The sequence below is a fragment of the Varanus komodoensis genome, unplaced genomic scaffold (assembly GCF_004798865.1).
Source record: "Varanus komodoensis strain SLA01 unplaced genomic scaffold, ASM479886v1 scaffold9, whole genome shotgun sequence".
NCBI lineage: Eukaryota > Metazoa > Chordata > Lepidosauria > Squamata > Varanidae > Varanus > Varanus komodoensis.
Window position 1 is genome coordinate 35262912 of NW_025336598.1, and position 16807 is coordinate 35279718.

At 40.9% G+C, this 16807-nt stretch overlaps 2 protein-coding genes across 7 annotated transcripts in view; one reads left to right on the plus strand and one right to left on the minus strand.

The window, feature by feature from the left end:
- Positions 1-16807, plus strand: part of CCDC148 (coiled-coil domain containing 148) — a 199771-nt gene that overhangs the window by 143391 nt on the left and 39573 nt on the right. For 4 of the 6 annotated variants that reach the window (XM_044418431.1, XM_044418430.1, XM_044418434.1 and 1 more), the window contains one exon: positions 7868-9073. In XM_044418431.1, coding sequence (XP_044274366.1) covers positions 7868-7931 — 64 coding nt within the window. In that variant the 3' untranslated portion in view covers positions 7932-9073. Of the gene's footprint in view, positions 1-7867; positions 9074-16807 lie in introns of those variants that run through there. The other 2 variants (XR_006413556.1, XR_006413557.1) reach the window with 1 other exon arrangement.
- UPP2 (uridine phosphorylase 2) overlaps positions 9346-16807 on the minus strand; it is a 25424-nt gene continuing 17962 nt past the window's right edge. The window contains 2 exon segments of the mRNA XM_044418437.1: positions 9346-9543; positions 13698-13844. Of these exon segments, the coding sequence (XP_044274372.1) occupies positions 9407-9543; positions 13698-13844 (284 nt within the window). The 3' untranslated portion in view covers positions 9346-9406.

Genomic DNA, 16807 nt, shown 5'->3' on the forward strand with positions numbered 1-16807 from the left:
GTTGGCAAAGATCATTCACGAAGGGGCCACAGGGCTACTAATCACCCCCTGGTGGCCACGCCAGCCCTGGTTCTCAACTCTCCTTCACATCTCCCGGGAGGAATTTCGCCAACTCCCTCTTCTTCCTTATCTCATTACCCAGAGGGAGGGCATGATCCGGCACCCAGACTTGTTGTCGCTGAAACTGACTGCATGGAGGATACGATAACCATATGCGATGCACCGGTGTTGACGACACCGGCGATCCCTGCGACTGCCACCCCACAGAGTTTACATCCGGACCTACGGTATATTCTCGAATCTGCGCTACGACCATCCACTAGAAAATCGTACGCAGCGAAATGGCATAGATTCTCTAGCTTTGCCGATTCACACTCGTTTCCGGCGTCCTCGGCTTCTGTTCAACAGATTCTTCAATTTCTCTTTGAATTGCATCAGTCTGGACTTAAACCTTCGTCCATAAAAGTTTAAACGGCAGCGATTTCTCACTACCATGAAACTGTACATGGTCTCTCCATTTTTTCTCAACCTTTGATTAAAAGATTTTTGAGAGGATTGAGTAACCTCCATCCCACAATAAGGCCCCTGATGCCCACTTGGAGTCTTTCAGTGGTTTTACAAGCGCTGACTCGATCACCTTTCAAACCCATGGTGACGATCGATCTACACCTTGTCTCATGGAAGACTGCCTTCCTCATTGCAGTGACTTCAGCCCGTAGATCTTCTGAACTCTGTGCCCTTAGGGTAGACCCCCCCTTTCCTGAATTTTCATAAGGAGAAGGTAGTTCTACAGATGGATCCGTCTTCCGAAAATCGCTATTTCATTTCACATGCAACAGGAGATCGTTTTACCAGCATTCTTTCCAACAACTTCGAATCCGATAGAGAGATCTCTGCATATGCTAGACGTTCGTCACAGCTTAGCCTTTTATAGGTCTAGGACTGAGTCTGTTCGGCGTTCCAATAGACTTTTTGTGAAATACTCGGAACATGACCAAGGCTGTCTGGTCACTTCCCAACGACTTTCAAAATGGATAGTAAATACAATTGCCCTGTCTTATCAGTTAGCTAAGTTGGACTTTCCATCTACTCCAAGAGGTCATTCTACAAGAGCTGTTGCTGCTTCTTCGGCCTTTGCATCAGGGGTCCCAATAGAAGATGTATGCAGAGCGGCCACTTGGGCTACCCCATGTACCTTCACCAGACACTATAGACTCGATGTCCGTGCCGGACAGGATTGCTCTTTTGGCAGAGTTGTTCTTTCTTCTGTCCTTCGTTGATGACACCTCCCTCCTCCATTATGGTAAGCTTGTTAATCTACCCATATGTGTGATGCACAGAGGCCACGGCGAAGAAGAGCAGGTTGCTTACCTGTAACTGATGTTCTTCGAGTGGCCATCTGTGCAGTCACACAACCCACCCTCCGACCCCGCTCGGTATCATGGGTGGTCCGACTATCTTCTTTCGATACTATGATCTCTTTAGATATTTGTCGTACCACCAAAATTTTGGGTCTCTTGTCATGATGCAAAAAGCTTTATTATGGGAACAAACATTGGTCTTTCAAAGACTAGAAAATGGTGGACACTCCGCTCCTTATATAATGCTAGCAGGGAGGGGGAGCGGAGTTCCCACCAAAAACCATTAGCTGTTAATCTTCCGTCCAAAGGCACTGCGCAGGCGCAGAACCCATATGTGTGACTGCACAGATGGCCACTCGAAGAACATCAGTTACAGGTAAGCAACCTGCTCTTGCCATGGAGGAATATCCACCAACTCTTGGTACACTTACTCCAACCCTCTCCCTTTCCTTTATTTCCGAATGGTGCTACTTAGTCCCTTCTTTATCTTACAATTATTTTCCTCTGGTCCTTTGCAACTGTGCCCAGATTAGCCTGCATTAGCCTCTGGTCACTTTCCTTGCATGCTGCCTACTGCACTTCAGCTTTCTCTTTGACAGGTGAAACACAGAAATTGACAGTCAAATCTGCATTCTTGTGCACTTGTGGAAGACCAACAAAGTAATATCTTTTCTTAAAATATTACAATCCCTTCAACACAATACTGAGTAACCAAAAATTTAGTTTGAAAAAGTTTGTCAGGCAAATGATCCTCTCAAAGCTCTCTTTGGGCATCAAAGGAGTCCATCAGTCCAGCCGAAGACTTGTTGGAGCAAATGCTGCCTTGCCTTATTGTGCTTCTTGTTGAGATCAAGCCAGGACACTCCCAAAACACTCAGCTATCACTTGTTTCTCTGTGTTTGCATCAGTATTCCTCAATGTTCATGGCAACAAATTTCTGCCAATTCCTTAAATCATTCCCCTATGGAGAAGCTAGGAAAGCTACAAGTGAATTCTAAATTGCACATTGCTTTCAGGGCCCTGATGTCCAGAAAAGTAATTTGTAGATAGCATTAATTAATTAATTGTACTGCAATTTACTTTCACTGCATGTAAATGCTTTGGTCATAAATTGCAGCATTTAACGCTACTGGGAACAGCTACTCTAGTGCTTTTCAGATACACATCAATAACATCAGTGGCTTTGCAATGAAGTCTGAAAGCAATGTGACTACCAAAGAATATCAAAGTAAAGATCTTTATTTTTTAAAATGTGAGCAAATTCACCAGCCACACAGTAGATTGTTAGCCATGGTACAAAAGGTCAAGCAGCCTACTGACATGGAATCAATTTTGCCAGCCACTCTTTTCTTCTTGTTTCAATTGCTCAGGATAAAAAGGCTATATGGAGGCCGGAATGTATTCTGTTTTAATCAGAGGAAGCCTTTCTAGTAACAGTTGGGCAACATGAGAGAATATTTGACAAGAGCATAGTTTAAATCCATAACCTATAAACTGTGCAATCATTAAAGGCACCACATCATCACTTTTAAACTGTGCCAGAAAAAAAGAACCTTGTGTTCGAACTCATTAGTTACTTATTTTTTTCACCAAGGCATGTCTCCCTCTCTTTTAGTTGATTAGTCTATCCTTCACTTCCTCCCGCAACTCCACTTGGTATGGCTGCCATCATGTTCACTGGCTGGATTATTGGTGACATAAGCAGGGGAAGCAGAGTGTGAGTTTTTTGTTCTTAGCAAAGTTCTAAGGAGATGGAAATGTGGCCTGCTGAAAGGGTAGGGTGGGGTTCAAGTCAAATGTAAGATGTAGCTCAACAGTACCTTCTAGTGTATTTGGTAATTTGGCATCATGATAAGAAACCTGGATTAGGACCAATCCTCCGTCTTGTTCTCCAAGAAGCATCTGCATGCCAAAGTTGTTGTTGTTTTATAATAGTTTATAATAGTTCATCTGTTTCAAATGGACTGTATGTTTTGATGTTTAGTGTTAAGGTCCTTTAGAAGGTTGGTCCAACCACTAAGTAATTCTGTGGTTTGCTGGCAGACCACTGACATCAGAAATCAAGGCTATTGTGTTGCTGATCAAAACAACAATCAGGCTCTCTGCTAAAAGGACAGCTTTTTCCTAAGAGTCATTTTCTCTCCCTCTCTCCCCCACCTCTCTCTGTCTTCTTAACAACATCTAATCAGCAGGCCCAGAATCTCTCTCTCAAGTCATCTTCTCTGCAATTAATTCTGCATATGCTCTGAAATGAAAGATCATAATCAAGCAGAAATGACCTTATTTTTATTTGGAATCCTTGCTATGTGATTGTTTCTTTCCTTGCTCTTCCCAAATAAAACCCCATGTTATATTTGGACATTGGTTTTGAATGGGAAATTTTCATTAAAACCTTTCTCACTCGCAAGACCGCATGGTTGAAATGCCCCTGCTTATTTTTAAGGGATTTCACCAGTTTTGCTTTTCTTTCTCTTTCTCTTTTTCCTTTTTTTCAGGGAATGGTTAAATGAGAGAAGAAAATTCGAAGCATCTCCCCCCCCTCCCCCGACACAGCTGGGCTGAATTGCTTACTTACTCAACAGGAAGCTGGATAAATGGGATGTTTGGGGTTTAATCTCCCTGGTGGCAGCCCACTGTTTTGAGGAAGCCATTGCAAACAAACAGACTAGCTAGTAGAGAAAGTTATGCCCTGCTCTCAGGTCCATAATAGAAGGCTAAGGAGATAGAGGTTTTAATGAGAAGAGTAACCAGGTACAAGCTGAACCAACATAGGGAGTAGTGGGTGTTAAATTGAAGATAAAAGTGTTGTAGACCCATCCTATTTGTGAAGCACCTCTACCAGTTTCAATTCTCACTGTTGCAAAGGAGGTTTATCCTGTGCCCCAGAGTCTCAATAAGGAAGGGGATGGGAGTACAGTAACATACGCTGCTTGAACACACACAGTTGCATTTGCCTGTGTCCACTCATCTGACTCCCCACCCCCCCAGATTTGGGAGTTGTCTACCAGGCTCCAAATTTGGTTTTGATTACTATAAGCGAGCACATGGGAACAAGTCACTGTATGTCTCACAGTAACATCCTGCTAATATATGCCTTCTGCTCCCCTGGAGGTGTCCATGCCACATGGTACAGGCAGGCACAAACTGAAGAGCTGGATGCACATTGGAGATAAACTGGGCCCAGGAGTTACTCCCACACTTCAAATACCTCTGCAGACAAATTGGTGGTTCCCATGGTGGGGGCCTTTGAATACCAGTGTGAATCCACAATTTGAGAACCACTGCTGAAATAATGGAGCTGATAGGGAAATAAACAAAATAATGCTTGCTGGAATTATACTTTTCACTAGCACTGATAAGTTAATAATGAAGCATTGTGGTTTTCAAAGTTTAAAAGTACAACTTCCTCCCCTTAGCACCTTTGAAGCAAACTCTAAATTCACGCACTCCAGGAATTGTGATGGATGTTTTGTTCTTTGCCATTCACTGTAAGGAAATTACAGTTTTCATTGCTGCATGGCACAGTTGATTACTGCAATAATCTCTAACTTCTGTGGTGTAGGCTCTGAGGTCTAATTTATATTTCAAGTAGCAAAAACAAAACAAAAAAGCCTTATTTCTGTTTCTAGAATGCAGCATTTCCCTTTCGTCCACTGAAGTATTATTAAAAGATCTGCACCTGTGGTGTGAATAAAACAGAGGACAATTTCACAGATGCCCTAAAAAAATGGCCCAGACATGACTGCTAGAGCTGTTTTGCAATAGGGAAAGCACTGAATCATGTGCAAAAAAAGTGATGTGAGCACTAAATCATGAGCAAAACAGCAAGGAAGCATACTTATTGCGGCAGCACCCATGTTCATTAGCAGAGGAATGATAAGGTCTGATGGCATCTACTGTTTAATCTATGTTCCATGAGGTATTTGTAACTAACATAATGAGGATTCTAGGGGAAAGATGTCTGCCTTTTCCCAGGACATTTCCTGGGCTCTACCAAGAGAACACAAATTTACCTTCTGGACTCAGCCTAGATTATTTTGGTCTCTTACTGGGGAGCAATGCAATAATCCTGGCAAGCACTGTTATGCTTTCATTTTGTGAAATCTCCCTTTGGGCTACTTTTAGACCAACATAGAGGTTTGAAAGTATCTTCAGGCCTCACAGTCATTTGATTTCCTTAGAAGCCGAATCTTAAGCTAATTTGGTACAAGAAATGCAGCAAAGATTGTGAATAGATGAAGGGCAGCCATATAGGATACAACAAAGCTTTGCACCAGTTGTTGAGGAGCTTATGTTTTACTAGGCCCAGATCCCTGCCTTGACAACTAATACTAAGCCTTCCAAAACTGAGGAGAAACAGGCTTACCACTCAACAATAACCAGCACAGGCAAATAGAGCGGCCTTGCTTTTTCATCAGAAGGTAGATATGTGATAAGCAAGCAGTTGGTTGAGGGACACCAACAGTAATAACATTTTGCAGTTTTCACGTGGTCAGTTGTCCTTGTAATGCATGACTGAGGCCTCCACATCTTTCTAAGGAGATGGTTCTGGAGTTTCCTTGGCCTATGGTGCCAGGGTATTTTAACGTACATGGTGAAACTGCCTTGTTGGGAATAGCTCAGGTCTCCGTAGCAACCAAGGGGTCTTCCACAGCTGGTATCTGCCCCCAGTCATTTGGCAAGGCACATTTGGGATCTGGTTTACCCTTTTGGGTGGGATACTGTTGTTCTGAAGAAGGAGAAAATTTCAACAGTTATATCAGGTATAAACTCAGTGAGGTTTAGACTTTTGGGGGCTCACAGCCCCTTGTTACAACTGCTTCTTTGGCTACTGGCTGTTTCTGTGCAGAATTCAAAGTGCTGGATATGACCATTAAGAATATGAAAGGGGTCATGCTGGATGAGATCAAAGGTCCATCTGGCCTAGCATTCTCTTCACACAGTGGATAACCATTCAGCTGTGGATAATTCACACATAAGGCCTGAGTGCAACAGCCCCTAGTTAGCTTTGGTAGCGTCATCCTCCACAAAGCTGTCTCATCACTTTCAAAGTCATCCTGATCAGTGGTCATCACTATACCTTGTGTTTGTAAATCCCATATGCACTGTATGACTACCCAAAAGACTGTCCTCTGCCATACAAACTTGCTGCCCAGGTTTTCAGATCTTCCACTTGCTTCAGAGTCATCTTTGGACTGGAGATGAGAGAAGCCCTCTCAATGACTATTAGGCTCTCAAACACCTTGCCGAGGGAGGCTAATTTGCCGCCTCCTCTGTTGTCCTTCTGCCCCCAGGGCAAGACGTTTTATTCAGGTCGGCCTTTGGCATGTTAGCTGGGCTTTTATTGTGCTTTGATTTATGTTTGAATGGATCCCTTTTTATATGTTTTGTTTTTTATTTGTACTGTATGATCCTTAGCTACCTTGTATGTCAATGTTAGTGGAAAGAGACATAATATCAAATGAGTTTCATAATCCTTTACACTTTCATTCAAAACTGCAAACCAAGACCACCACCAATGGAATATAAATGTAATTTGCTTTTTACGTATATCAAATCCCATTTTACCTCAATGTGGCAAAGGTTATCCTCTCCCCTTTTCTGTTCCCATGACAAGCTGACAACCCCTTAAGATAGCTTAGAGTGTGAGGTGGTGATCGTTCACCCAGAGAGCCTCATGAATCAAGTGTGAATTTAAAGCTGACTCTCCCCAATGCTAATCCAACAGTGGAATTTAAAATAAGCAAGAGGACAATAAAACTTTACAGGATGGTAAACATATGTATTGCAAGTACTATACCATGATTTTCTTTCCACATCCAGTCTTTAATCATATTAAGTAAAAGATTTCATAAATATTTCAGAAAAATAATCACTCTGATACAAAATAATATAACCTTTTTGCCAACAGTTGTCTTCCATTCTCTGCTGCGTTATTTTAAAGTTCATATTAACCAATTCTGTAGAAGCATTCAATAAATGTAATGTGGTATATTCAACAATGAACTATATAAATAATGTAAACTTATTACAACACAATTCTCAAATCTAATTACATACCATGTTTTTAAAAAGTGATTATATTATGACTAGAATTAAACTCTAAGCACTATGTACAGTTTTTTCCATTTAGAAAAGATTATGATTCCTGTTATCTAATTAACAAGCAAAAACACATGCGATATTTGCTAGTAATAATTTCTGATCACTTTTTTGAATCAGTAATATTGTATTTTCTCCTTTCCTTTGGTTCGTCTGTCACTGTGCAGCTTGTCACCTGGTATTTACTGAAACATTTCAGTATGAACCAACTTCAGCTTGTTCCATATTCAGCTAGGATCACAGTATAATAAACTTGGAACATTTTTGGTGCTGCTGTGGAGTTGCCATACATTGACATCTTGTGTCTAAATATTTTGAAGCTGTTTGATCAATTCCTGACAGATGTCTAAAATGAAATGTTACCCCACTGTGTTCTAAAATAATATTCGAGTTTCTCTTCACAGGTGTGCTGAACAAATAATAATACACCGGAATGGCAGATTTACTTTTGCGTCAACTATGAAGTAATCCCATCTGAGGTACACAAGCTAGCTCGACTTATTATTGGAAAACAACTCTAATGAAAGCTAAGGCTGCAGTCTTGTGCCCATGTACCTGGAGGTAAGCCTCACTGAGCTTAATAGAGCTTACTTTTGGGTAGGCATGTATAGGATAATGCTGTAAGACCAGTATATAATGGTTGCACCTGATATGATATGTAATTGCCAGATACACAGCATATTCTTGTAAATAGCCACTGGTATATATACTTGTAAATCACGATTTTAGGCACAAACTGCTTGCAGGAACTGATGAACAGGGATTATGACTCACTATCCTATAAAATAGGAATGCCTATGTGGCTGCATGGCAAGCGGTCTAAATGGCAACTGAGCCCCAGGTTAAGTGTCAAGAAGAGCACTGAAGCCAGTTTGCCTGACTGGCAGGTGAGTCACAAGCCAGAGTGGCATGTTAACTATGCTGCATCCACCCGTCACGTGTTGAGGGATTTATGTCATTACCCTCAGCAGCACTGCTTGCTGTTGTTAGCAGGCCATCAGAACCCATGGCCTCTCCTTGGGCTCTGGGGTGACTTGTTAACCACAGCATCAAGCTACTCTCCTGTGTTGTCATGCCATTGCAAATCGTGGCAACAGGTGTGCTCTGGGTGGAAAATCCTGGTAGTCAGGATGCATCACTGGGATTTATTTAAGACAAGTTGCTCATTGAAGACAGTTGAACTAGCCTGTTGAATTAGGATACTTCAAGTACAGCAGTTTTTCTGGAGGTGCCTGTGAGGAATGTGGCATTCCTCAGCCATGGGTATTTATTTTATTAAGTTTGCCGGTGACATCCTAAATTACTTAAAGACCTTACAAGTTTTGCCACACCTTTTGGTAATCTGAAAAGTCTGGATGCATTCTTCAGACAAGCAGAATGTGATCTGAGAATATTAAGCAATTATTTTATGGGGAGAAAAGAATGCAGGAAACAAAACAAGAAAGCCTGTTATTTAAAGCCCACTGTGTTTCAAGCAGTTGTCATTTCTATCTCAAGCAACAGTTTTCAAACTGGTACCTAAATATGCTTGAAACTTTTTCTGAAATTATATTCAAAACATGTCAGGATTTTAATTAAATAACTTTTTTTCTGGTACAACTGGAGGTTGCATCCCTTCCTTTCCTGGGGCTGGTGCAGTCATAGTTTTCTTCCATAATTTTATGTGGCTAGAAATCTGTTGTTGTAGTTAAGGGGATGTTTATTAAGATGTTGTCTATTGCCACTAAATTTAATACTACAGTGAAACAAATACTTTTCTGTTTTAGACAAAAACTGATTATGTATGATGTTGCTATAATGTGTTATCGTATTAATGGCCAGATATTGGGATCCACTTAAAGGGCATTTATGGTGTGGCGGGGGCGGGGGGGGGGAAGGGGGAAGAAAGGGAGAATGTGACAAGTATTCTAGACTACAGCATTATTTAAGAATCGATTTGGATTTCATAGGCCAAGACGCTTTTTTATAAACATTGAAATCAGTTGTTGAGGTCTTTGCTGATACTCAACTAGAACTTCATGAGGTGCTTTGATTTGGTCACCTTCAAGTCGATCAAGGAGAGTCACACACACCACTGCAGCTAGAGATTGATGAACATTCAGAAAAGAGGTTCAGAATTCTTTTTATACCAAATTTATATAAGCATACATGTACAAGATTGTGAATAATACAGTAGGATTTGAGATATTTAGATTTATGCATAACCTTTTGTTACTGCCCACAGCTTTTAAGATACAGTGGGCTACAAATCTGAATTAGTTAACTAATATGTATCTCATTGTTTCTGAATGACCAGAAAACCAGGGTAACTCTATAAGAACTCAGAGTAACTTCCCAAATTATATTCTATGTCACAAGAATATGTGTAATATCTTTTATGTAGGGCTGATTTAAAGGCATCTTGCTTGATTCACTATATCAGATTTAGATGATCTATTGATAAATTAAATTAGCATAATTTTCAATATAAATAAAGCAATAGTTCAGAAGAAGCAAGTTTTTATTAGTAGTAATAAAATGCATGTGAGGTAGCAGGCATAATGTTTGAAAAAACATTTACTCCACTGTGATGAAAAAAGGTTTTTAGGGCAAAGTCCTAAAAACAAGGGATTGTTCCCTTGCTAATCTTAAAGCCCTGACCTGAACTTAGAGGCTTCTCACCATCCTGTGCAGGGCAGGAGGAGGAGTAGAAGCATCTTTGCCTTCCTGTTCTCCTGCATGGCATCTTCAGTAGACACGCTTGTTACCTTGACCCCTCCGGTCTCATCCCCTTGCTGATAACTGGAACACACTCTTTTCCCCTTCTCTACGGTTACCTTCCCAGCCTTGGAGAGGAAGTGGAGGTGGTTCAGCTGGGTAGGGAGGGATTGCCTTGTTCAATGTGGAAGCCATATCTTCCACCTTGGATTTGGGAATCCTATGGCTGCCCAAATGCTCTCTTCCAGCCATTTGCTTGTTCCATTAGTAAATTACTCTAACTGATGAAACCATTAAATATTACAGTCCTACTTAAAGCATAGCATGAGTTCAGTTGCTACGTGTACTTCCAAAGGTAGCTTCCAAAGATAGCTAAGGTGCAAGCAAAAAGAATGGTTGCATTGCTGTTTATTATTTTTATTTTGCATGCTTTTTAGAAACATGCACACTTTGTGACTTACATGACTTTCCCAACCAATATCATTTTGTTTCATGTATTAACAGTATATGCTAGTAGTAAACAACTCTGGACTAGAAATGAAACATAAGGGAACATCCCTGTATTGTGACCTGTGCTTATGTACCTGGAACCCTACAAAAGGACAGTAATGGGGGGGGGCAGATATTTTGAGTGAAAAAGATGGGTGGGGTAAGAAAGATGAATGAGCTTTTGTTGGTTGCCCACCACTCTCACACAAAAAAATGGGCTTCATTACTTTCATTTGCTTGTAACAGTTTTCTTCAAGAACAGGTGACTCTCCATATATTCACCAGCAGCTTCCACTGGTATTAGCCAACTTAGCTAAGTTGTAATCCAAAACATCTGAAAGGCCCACCTTTGTCCTAGCAAATCAGTCTTGTGATAGATGCAGGCCTAGTTATCACTGAGATGGTAGAATTATGTCTGGACTGTACTACTTCAGACTGAAGCATGTCATACATATGACTGAATTTCCTCTAAACAAAAAAATAAATAGTTCTGCCTATAGAATTATTTGCCTGTTTGCAGAACAAGCCACCGTAGCTTCTTATGAGGAATGTTCTGTCATGGTCTGAACCCTAACATGGTATTCACCATAGTACATTTCGTTTGTAGAAGCCATAATAAGAAACAACAGTCTATGGTTGCCATGCTTCACCATGATTTCTCTGGTCACCCAAACCAGGTATTGTGGTTTCCACAGTCCTGGTATGTAGCTACCATGGATTCTCCTGGAAAGAGTGTCAGCTGTAAGAGCTGCTCTAGCCATCCAGTGTGGGATTGAATTTCAGGTGCTGTGGCTAATGGGATACAGGCCAACAATGAGAAGCTCAAGCAAGGAGGGTGGAAGCTATGCTAGCATAGAAAGCATCTGATCATCTGTCTGGCACATCCAGGCCAAAAAAAAAAGCCACAAAGCATGGAAACCATGCAGGATTTACCATAGAAAGGCGTAATCTTAATCTGGGTTCTAGCTTAATCTTCTCTCTGGTGTACTGTTTTTTTATATGTTGGGAAGTGTTTCATATGGAGAAATATTATAACAAGTGACCCCCATCTGCAGTATGAATTGATTTGGCTCACACACTAATATATGTCGGCTTTGCGAGCTTCAAAGTCTTATGACAGGACAGTGTGTATCTGGGCTGGGATAGGGCAAGACTTCAAAGGACCGCAGCTTGAAATGCAAGCACAGCCAAGTTGAAATGTCTGATCCCATTCTGAGGGAAAACTGGTCCTGTTCAAGCTGGGGCCAACTCAGAATGCCTTTCTTACCATGTTTCCCTGCCTTCCACTCTCTCCCCACCTTCCTTAAGAAAAGGGAGGCCGTAAGTGCTGTGCAGAGCATCATTTCCTGCTGGGATCATAATGCTTGACTCAGAGTCTCCTCTTCGCCTGCAGGAAAGTACGTTCTACGTTACAAGGGAAGGAACTTGTAGGGACTTTCCTGCTGCATGATTCCTCATCCCCCAAGCTGAATTATTCTTTTCTTTGGAAAAAGTAGGAAAGAGGATTCAGTCAATACAGCCTTAAACAGCTCTGTTGAATGTGTAAAGCCTCTCAACCCCCCCCCCCCCCCCGTACAACTGCTTGAGAAGCCAGATTTGATTTTGGGACTGCCATGATGAAGTTTCCACATCTGTATATGTGGTTGGAACTCCCACTACTTAAAAACCTGGTTTTCTGCCATGACAATAGTATTTCATCTCTCCTGCCCCACCAGCCAGTGCCATTGTCTTGGTTAAAATGGTCCCCATTTGGAGAAAAATATAGGTACTGTGAGGAAATAGCACAGCTTCACAGCAGGGGTACTGATTGCAAAAGTGGCAATCTTCTTTACTCCCATAAGAAATGCTCCCTCCCCTACCATTACTCTGAAGAAATCAACACCATGCCATAGCTGTATTTCAGTGAAACAAAACAACAACAACAAAACCAGCCTGACGCTAAACACTGGCAGAATTTATCAGTTTGACATGTAGACTGTTCTAAGTCCATTTCTTTGCTGTCCACATTGGATCATATGGGGAAATCCTATGATTAAGCATCTCTAGGTTTGTTTACTGGGAGAAGTGGTTACAAGTTTTTAGCTTTCATGTTCATGTGGAGCTTTCAGTCATGAGCACTCCCACTGGCAGTAGGAAATGGTACACTCCAGACACATTTTTACCATGTCAGTGAAAGTTGCAGACTTTCTTGTCGATCGAAAGAACTGAAAGTTACTGACAGGGAAGCACAACTGAGGTTGCTTGACAGTAGGGGTGTATGGATTTTGTTCCGTTCCACCTGAAATTTGCAGATCGTCAGGCATGTTTTGTTCTATTACCTGCTCATTGACAGAATCAGATTTTTTAAACCAGAATTTCCTTTTGCTTTGCTAGTGCTGATAAATGCAAATGTATATGGTTAATGTGCCAATTCATGTGCGTATATACATTACTGCAAACACCTCCCAAAGTGAAAGACCGGGCGAATCCATTTGATTTGGGAAAGCCCGTCTGTTGTGGATGGACTGGAACGCAATCTGTGGGTTGTAGTCATAGAAATCTGGACTCATTTGAACCCATTGCAGATTCATCTGAGATTCCTAGTGGAGAGCCCTATTTCCATTAGGTACTTTATACTTTTGAGATATGTGGGCATGGGTTTAGGCTTCCAACAAAGCTTTGCAGACTCCATTCCTCTAGCATTTGCAGACTTCCTCTTGTGTTCACCCCAGCCGAGGAAAGTGAGCTTAGCCGAGGAAAGCCCATAAACACGAGGAAACAAAGTCTGTGAGGAGGCAGCCTTCTGCACCATGTGCTGCACCAACTCATGCTGGTGTGTGTCACACAGATGAGAGTCGCCATTTGTGCAGGAGTTGCACAGACCTGGGAGTGCCATGCAAACACAGGATGTGCCTGCCAGGAACTCAGACTCACAGCTGTAAGAAAGACCAGAGTCCAGGGACTCTGACTCATTCCCACCCCCAAACACATTCTTCACACACCCCTAGGAGGATTGCAGGGAGGAGATCTTAGCAAAGTGAAGCAAATCTGAAAGAGAAGCTGCCTTACCTTTAAGGCCACAGAGCCTGCACATAGCAGCAAATACTGTAGACTCCATTTCTATATTTCTAACTCCAGCATTATAAGCTCTTTTTAAATACTCCAGCTTTTTTTCATTGGAGAAAGAGCACAATGCACCATCTAATCGTCCCTGACCTTAAAGGAAAAGAAAAGAAAAAGCATTAGTATTTTAGGGCACAGTGCTGGCTGGGGCATTTGTCTGTCTGAACAAGCATAGGATTTTATACATTTTTATATGTTCATGTGTTCTTCTCAAAACTATTGGCAGAGCACATTTCTGCAGTCAAATTATGTTTTCCTTCAGAAAGCCCAAAGGTAATATCTCCTTGAGTTAAAACTTACATTTTTATGTTATTTTATTTTAATAGCACAATTTGCAACACTAATATCTTCTCTTACATGTATTTTTAAACATTACAACAGATTGGCACAGAATGAATTGAAAAGTAATAAAAATAAAAAATGTAGAATCTAGAATTCTTGCATTACTATGGAAGTATCAATATGTTAAGGATAATGCAGGCTTTATTTGTGCAGAGAAAAGCAGCATGAATGAAACAATGACACTGGTATGAAAAATGCCTTCATCCTACTTATTAGGGGCTTTGGAGTCCCCCAGAGTCACATTCTGTTCTGTAATTTACACATAAGTACACCAACCATTTAGTCCTCCTAGGACATGTTTGTGCTTAGTCAGAAAATGTTTAACCTATTCTTATGCAGACCCAAGGTCAATAGGTTAAACATTAATTCTTAAATTACTTGTGTTAGCTGAATGCTATTCTTATGCAGATTGAAACCTCCTTGGGAAACTTACTTATTCACCAGAACAAAGGTCCTTCATGTACAGCATTTGCCTTGCTTGAGGCATTTTTGTATGGGGTAACAAAATGCCCCAGATGCAACTAATGGTAGGTTTCATTTAATTCAGGAAGAAGGTAAAAGATAATGACATACTTTGATCCTCTATTGCAACTATCTCAGATATGACAGAGAATGCTGATAGGCCCAGGAAATACAATCACCAGATGCCTTCCTAGTACAATGAAAAGATACATTCCTCCTGTGTAAAAGTGGTTTGTGTTGAGAGAGGGAAAGAGAGGAGAGAGCGAGAGTGCTAGTATGGCATAGTGGTTAGAGTCTTGGACTAAGACTCAGGGGATCTGGCTGCTAATCTCCACTCAGCCATGAAGCTCACTTGCGTAACTGTGGGCCAGTCACAGACTCTTTGCCTAACCTACCTCATAATGTTGTTGTGAACACAAGATGGAGAGCAGGATGGTCGTGTTTGCTGCCTTGACTCCTTGGAGGATAAATCAATAACAAATGTGATTAGTGGCTTCAGTGTCAGCCCACTTGGCTTCAGGGATGTGTGCCACTTATTTAGGCTGCGTGGGCTTGAGGTGGTTAAATCTGATAATACTGCTCATTGTGTCATTTCATTTTCCATAATAAAGTAGTGCATGCATTTAAATTTAGAGTACTGTAGTGGGACATTATATCCTCCAAATTCACTTGCCTCTACATTGTTCCTGCCATGAGGAAAATAGTACACCAAGAGTGGAGAAAGACATGTACATCTGAACTGAAGTGCGAAGTTTAATTTCAAACTCAAATAATATAAAATGTTTACATATGAGTGCTAATAAGTACTGTTTAACATGAATTAAACTCTCAGGCAAATCACCACTTTAATTAGTGTCATAGAATCAAACTTCCTCATGGAATTAAAGCATCTTGCAGATAATCTCTTTAATGAATGTTTTCTCCACTAGCTGGAATTTTGAGGCTACAATCTTCTACACACTAACTTGGGAGCAAACCCCCTTGAACTTGGGGAATTAATGCTCAATAGACATGCATAGGATTGTTCTGCTAGTGAAGAAGAGATTAAGAAGCCGTGCTTGGTTTATTTGCAGCACCTTTTTTGGCTATGGCAAATGTACACCTGCAGCTGTACTAACCTGAGCAAACCATTTCATCATGTTTTATTTCTGCATGGTAATCCTCTGAAATGGCTTTGATAAAATGTGGCCTTGAGCAAAAACACAGATGGCCAGGCTTGCAAATTGATCCAAAGGTTTATAAATAGTCCTCAGATTATTAATTCCCCATTTATTTTGCTTCATCCACTTTGCAAACAGCATTTAATTGCCTTGAAAGAAAAGCTTCTGAGGTAGCGCAAAGACACTAATGGATATTTACATAAATGCCACACATTTTTTCTTCAAAAAGGCAATTTTGAAAGCTATAATCCTGTCACTGGAGTAACTGGAGTGTAATCCAGCTGTTAACATGATGTTATGATTATTGACAAAGGGATATTTCACTCTAATTGTTTAATATGATATGGTTATTTCTAAGAGAATGTCAGTGAATTTATACTAAATGTTAGGATGAAGGATGAAACAGATTATTTTCAAGGAAGCCTTAAATTTTCCTAAGCAACACAAAGATATAAACAGGAAACTGGGTTCACTGGCTTGCTTTCTTATTCATTCATTCATTGATTCATTGATTCATTCTTATATTTATATATTATCCTTCATTTCCCTGTTCCAGGGCAATAACATTACAGGCATATGCCAGGCATTTTCAGTGAATAAAATCAGAACTGGAAAATGCATTATACTAAACCCTCAAACTAAAATGTCAGATAAAACAGCACAGCAGTATTACAAAATCATTTAAATAACGGAGGAGACTTTTGTCTGAAAGATAAATGGAACAGTGATACCCAATGAATTTCCAGGGGCAGAGGGACTTGCTACAACTGTGATGGAAAACTGAAAAGACCCTCCTCTTCTGTGAATGTCAATCTCACCTCCAATGGGGAAGGCACACCAAGAAAGGCTTGAGCTGATGAGCCTAAAGGTTTACACACTCCTCATGTACCTGGTCTCCAAGCCATTTTGGACATTGATGTTAGCATGGATGTGGATGGCCAACTAATGAAGCCCTTTTCCATGCTTGTGTATTATCAAAGGAGGGTCAAAATTCTAGTCACTGTGTTCTGTACTGAAGTTTCCAAAATATCTCTCAAAGCAACCCCAGGAAGGAAATCCACATACCACTGTCCTGGCATACATGGCATTCTT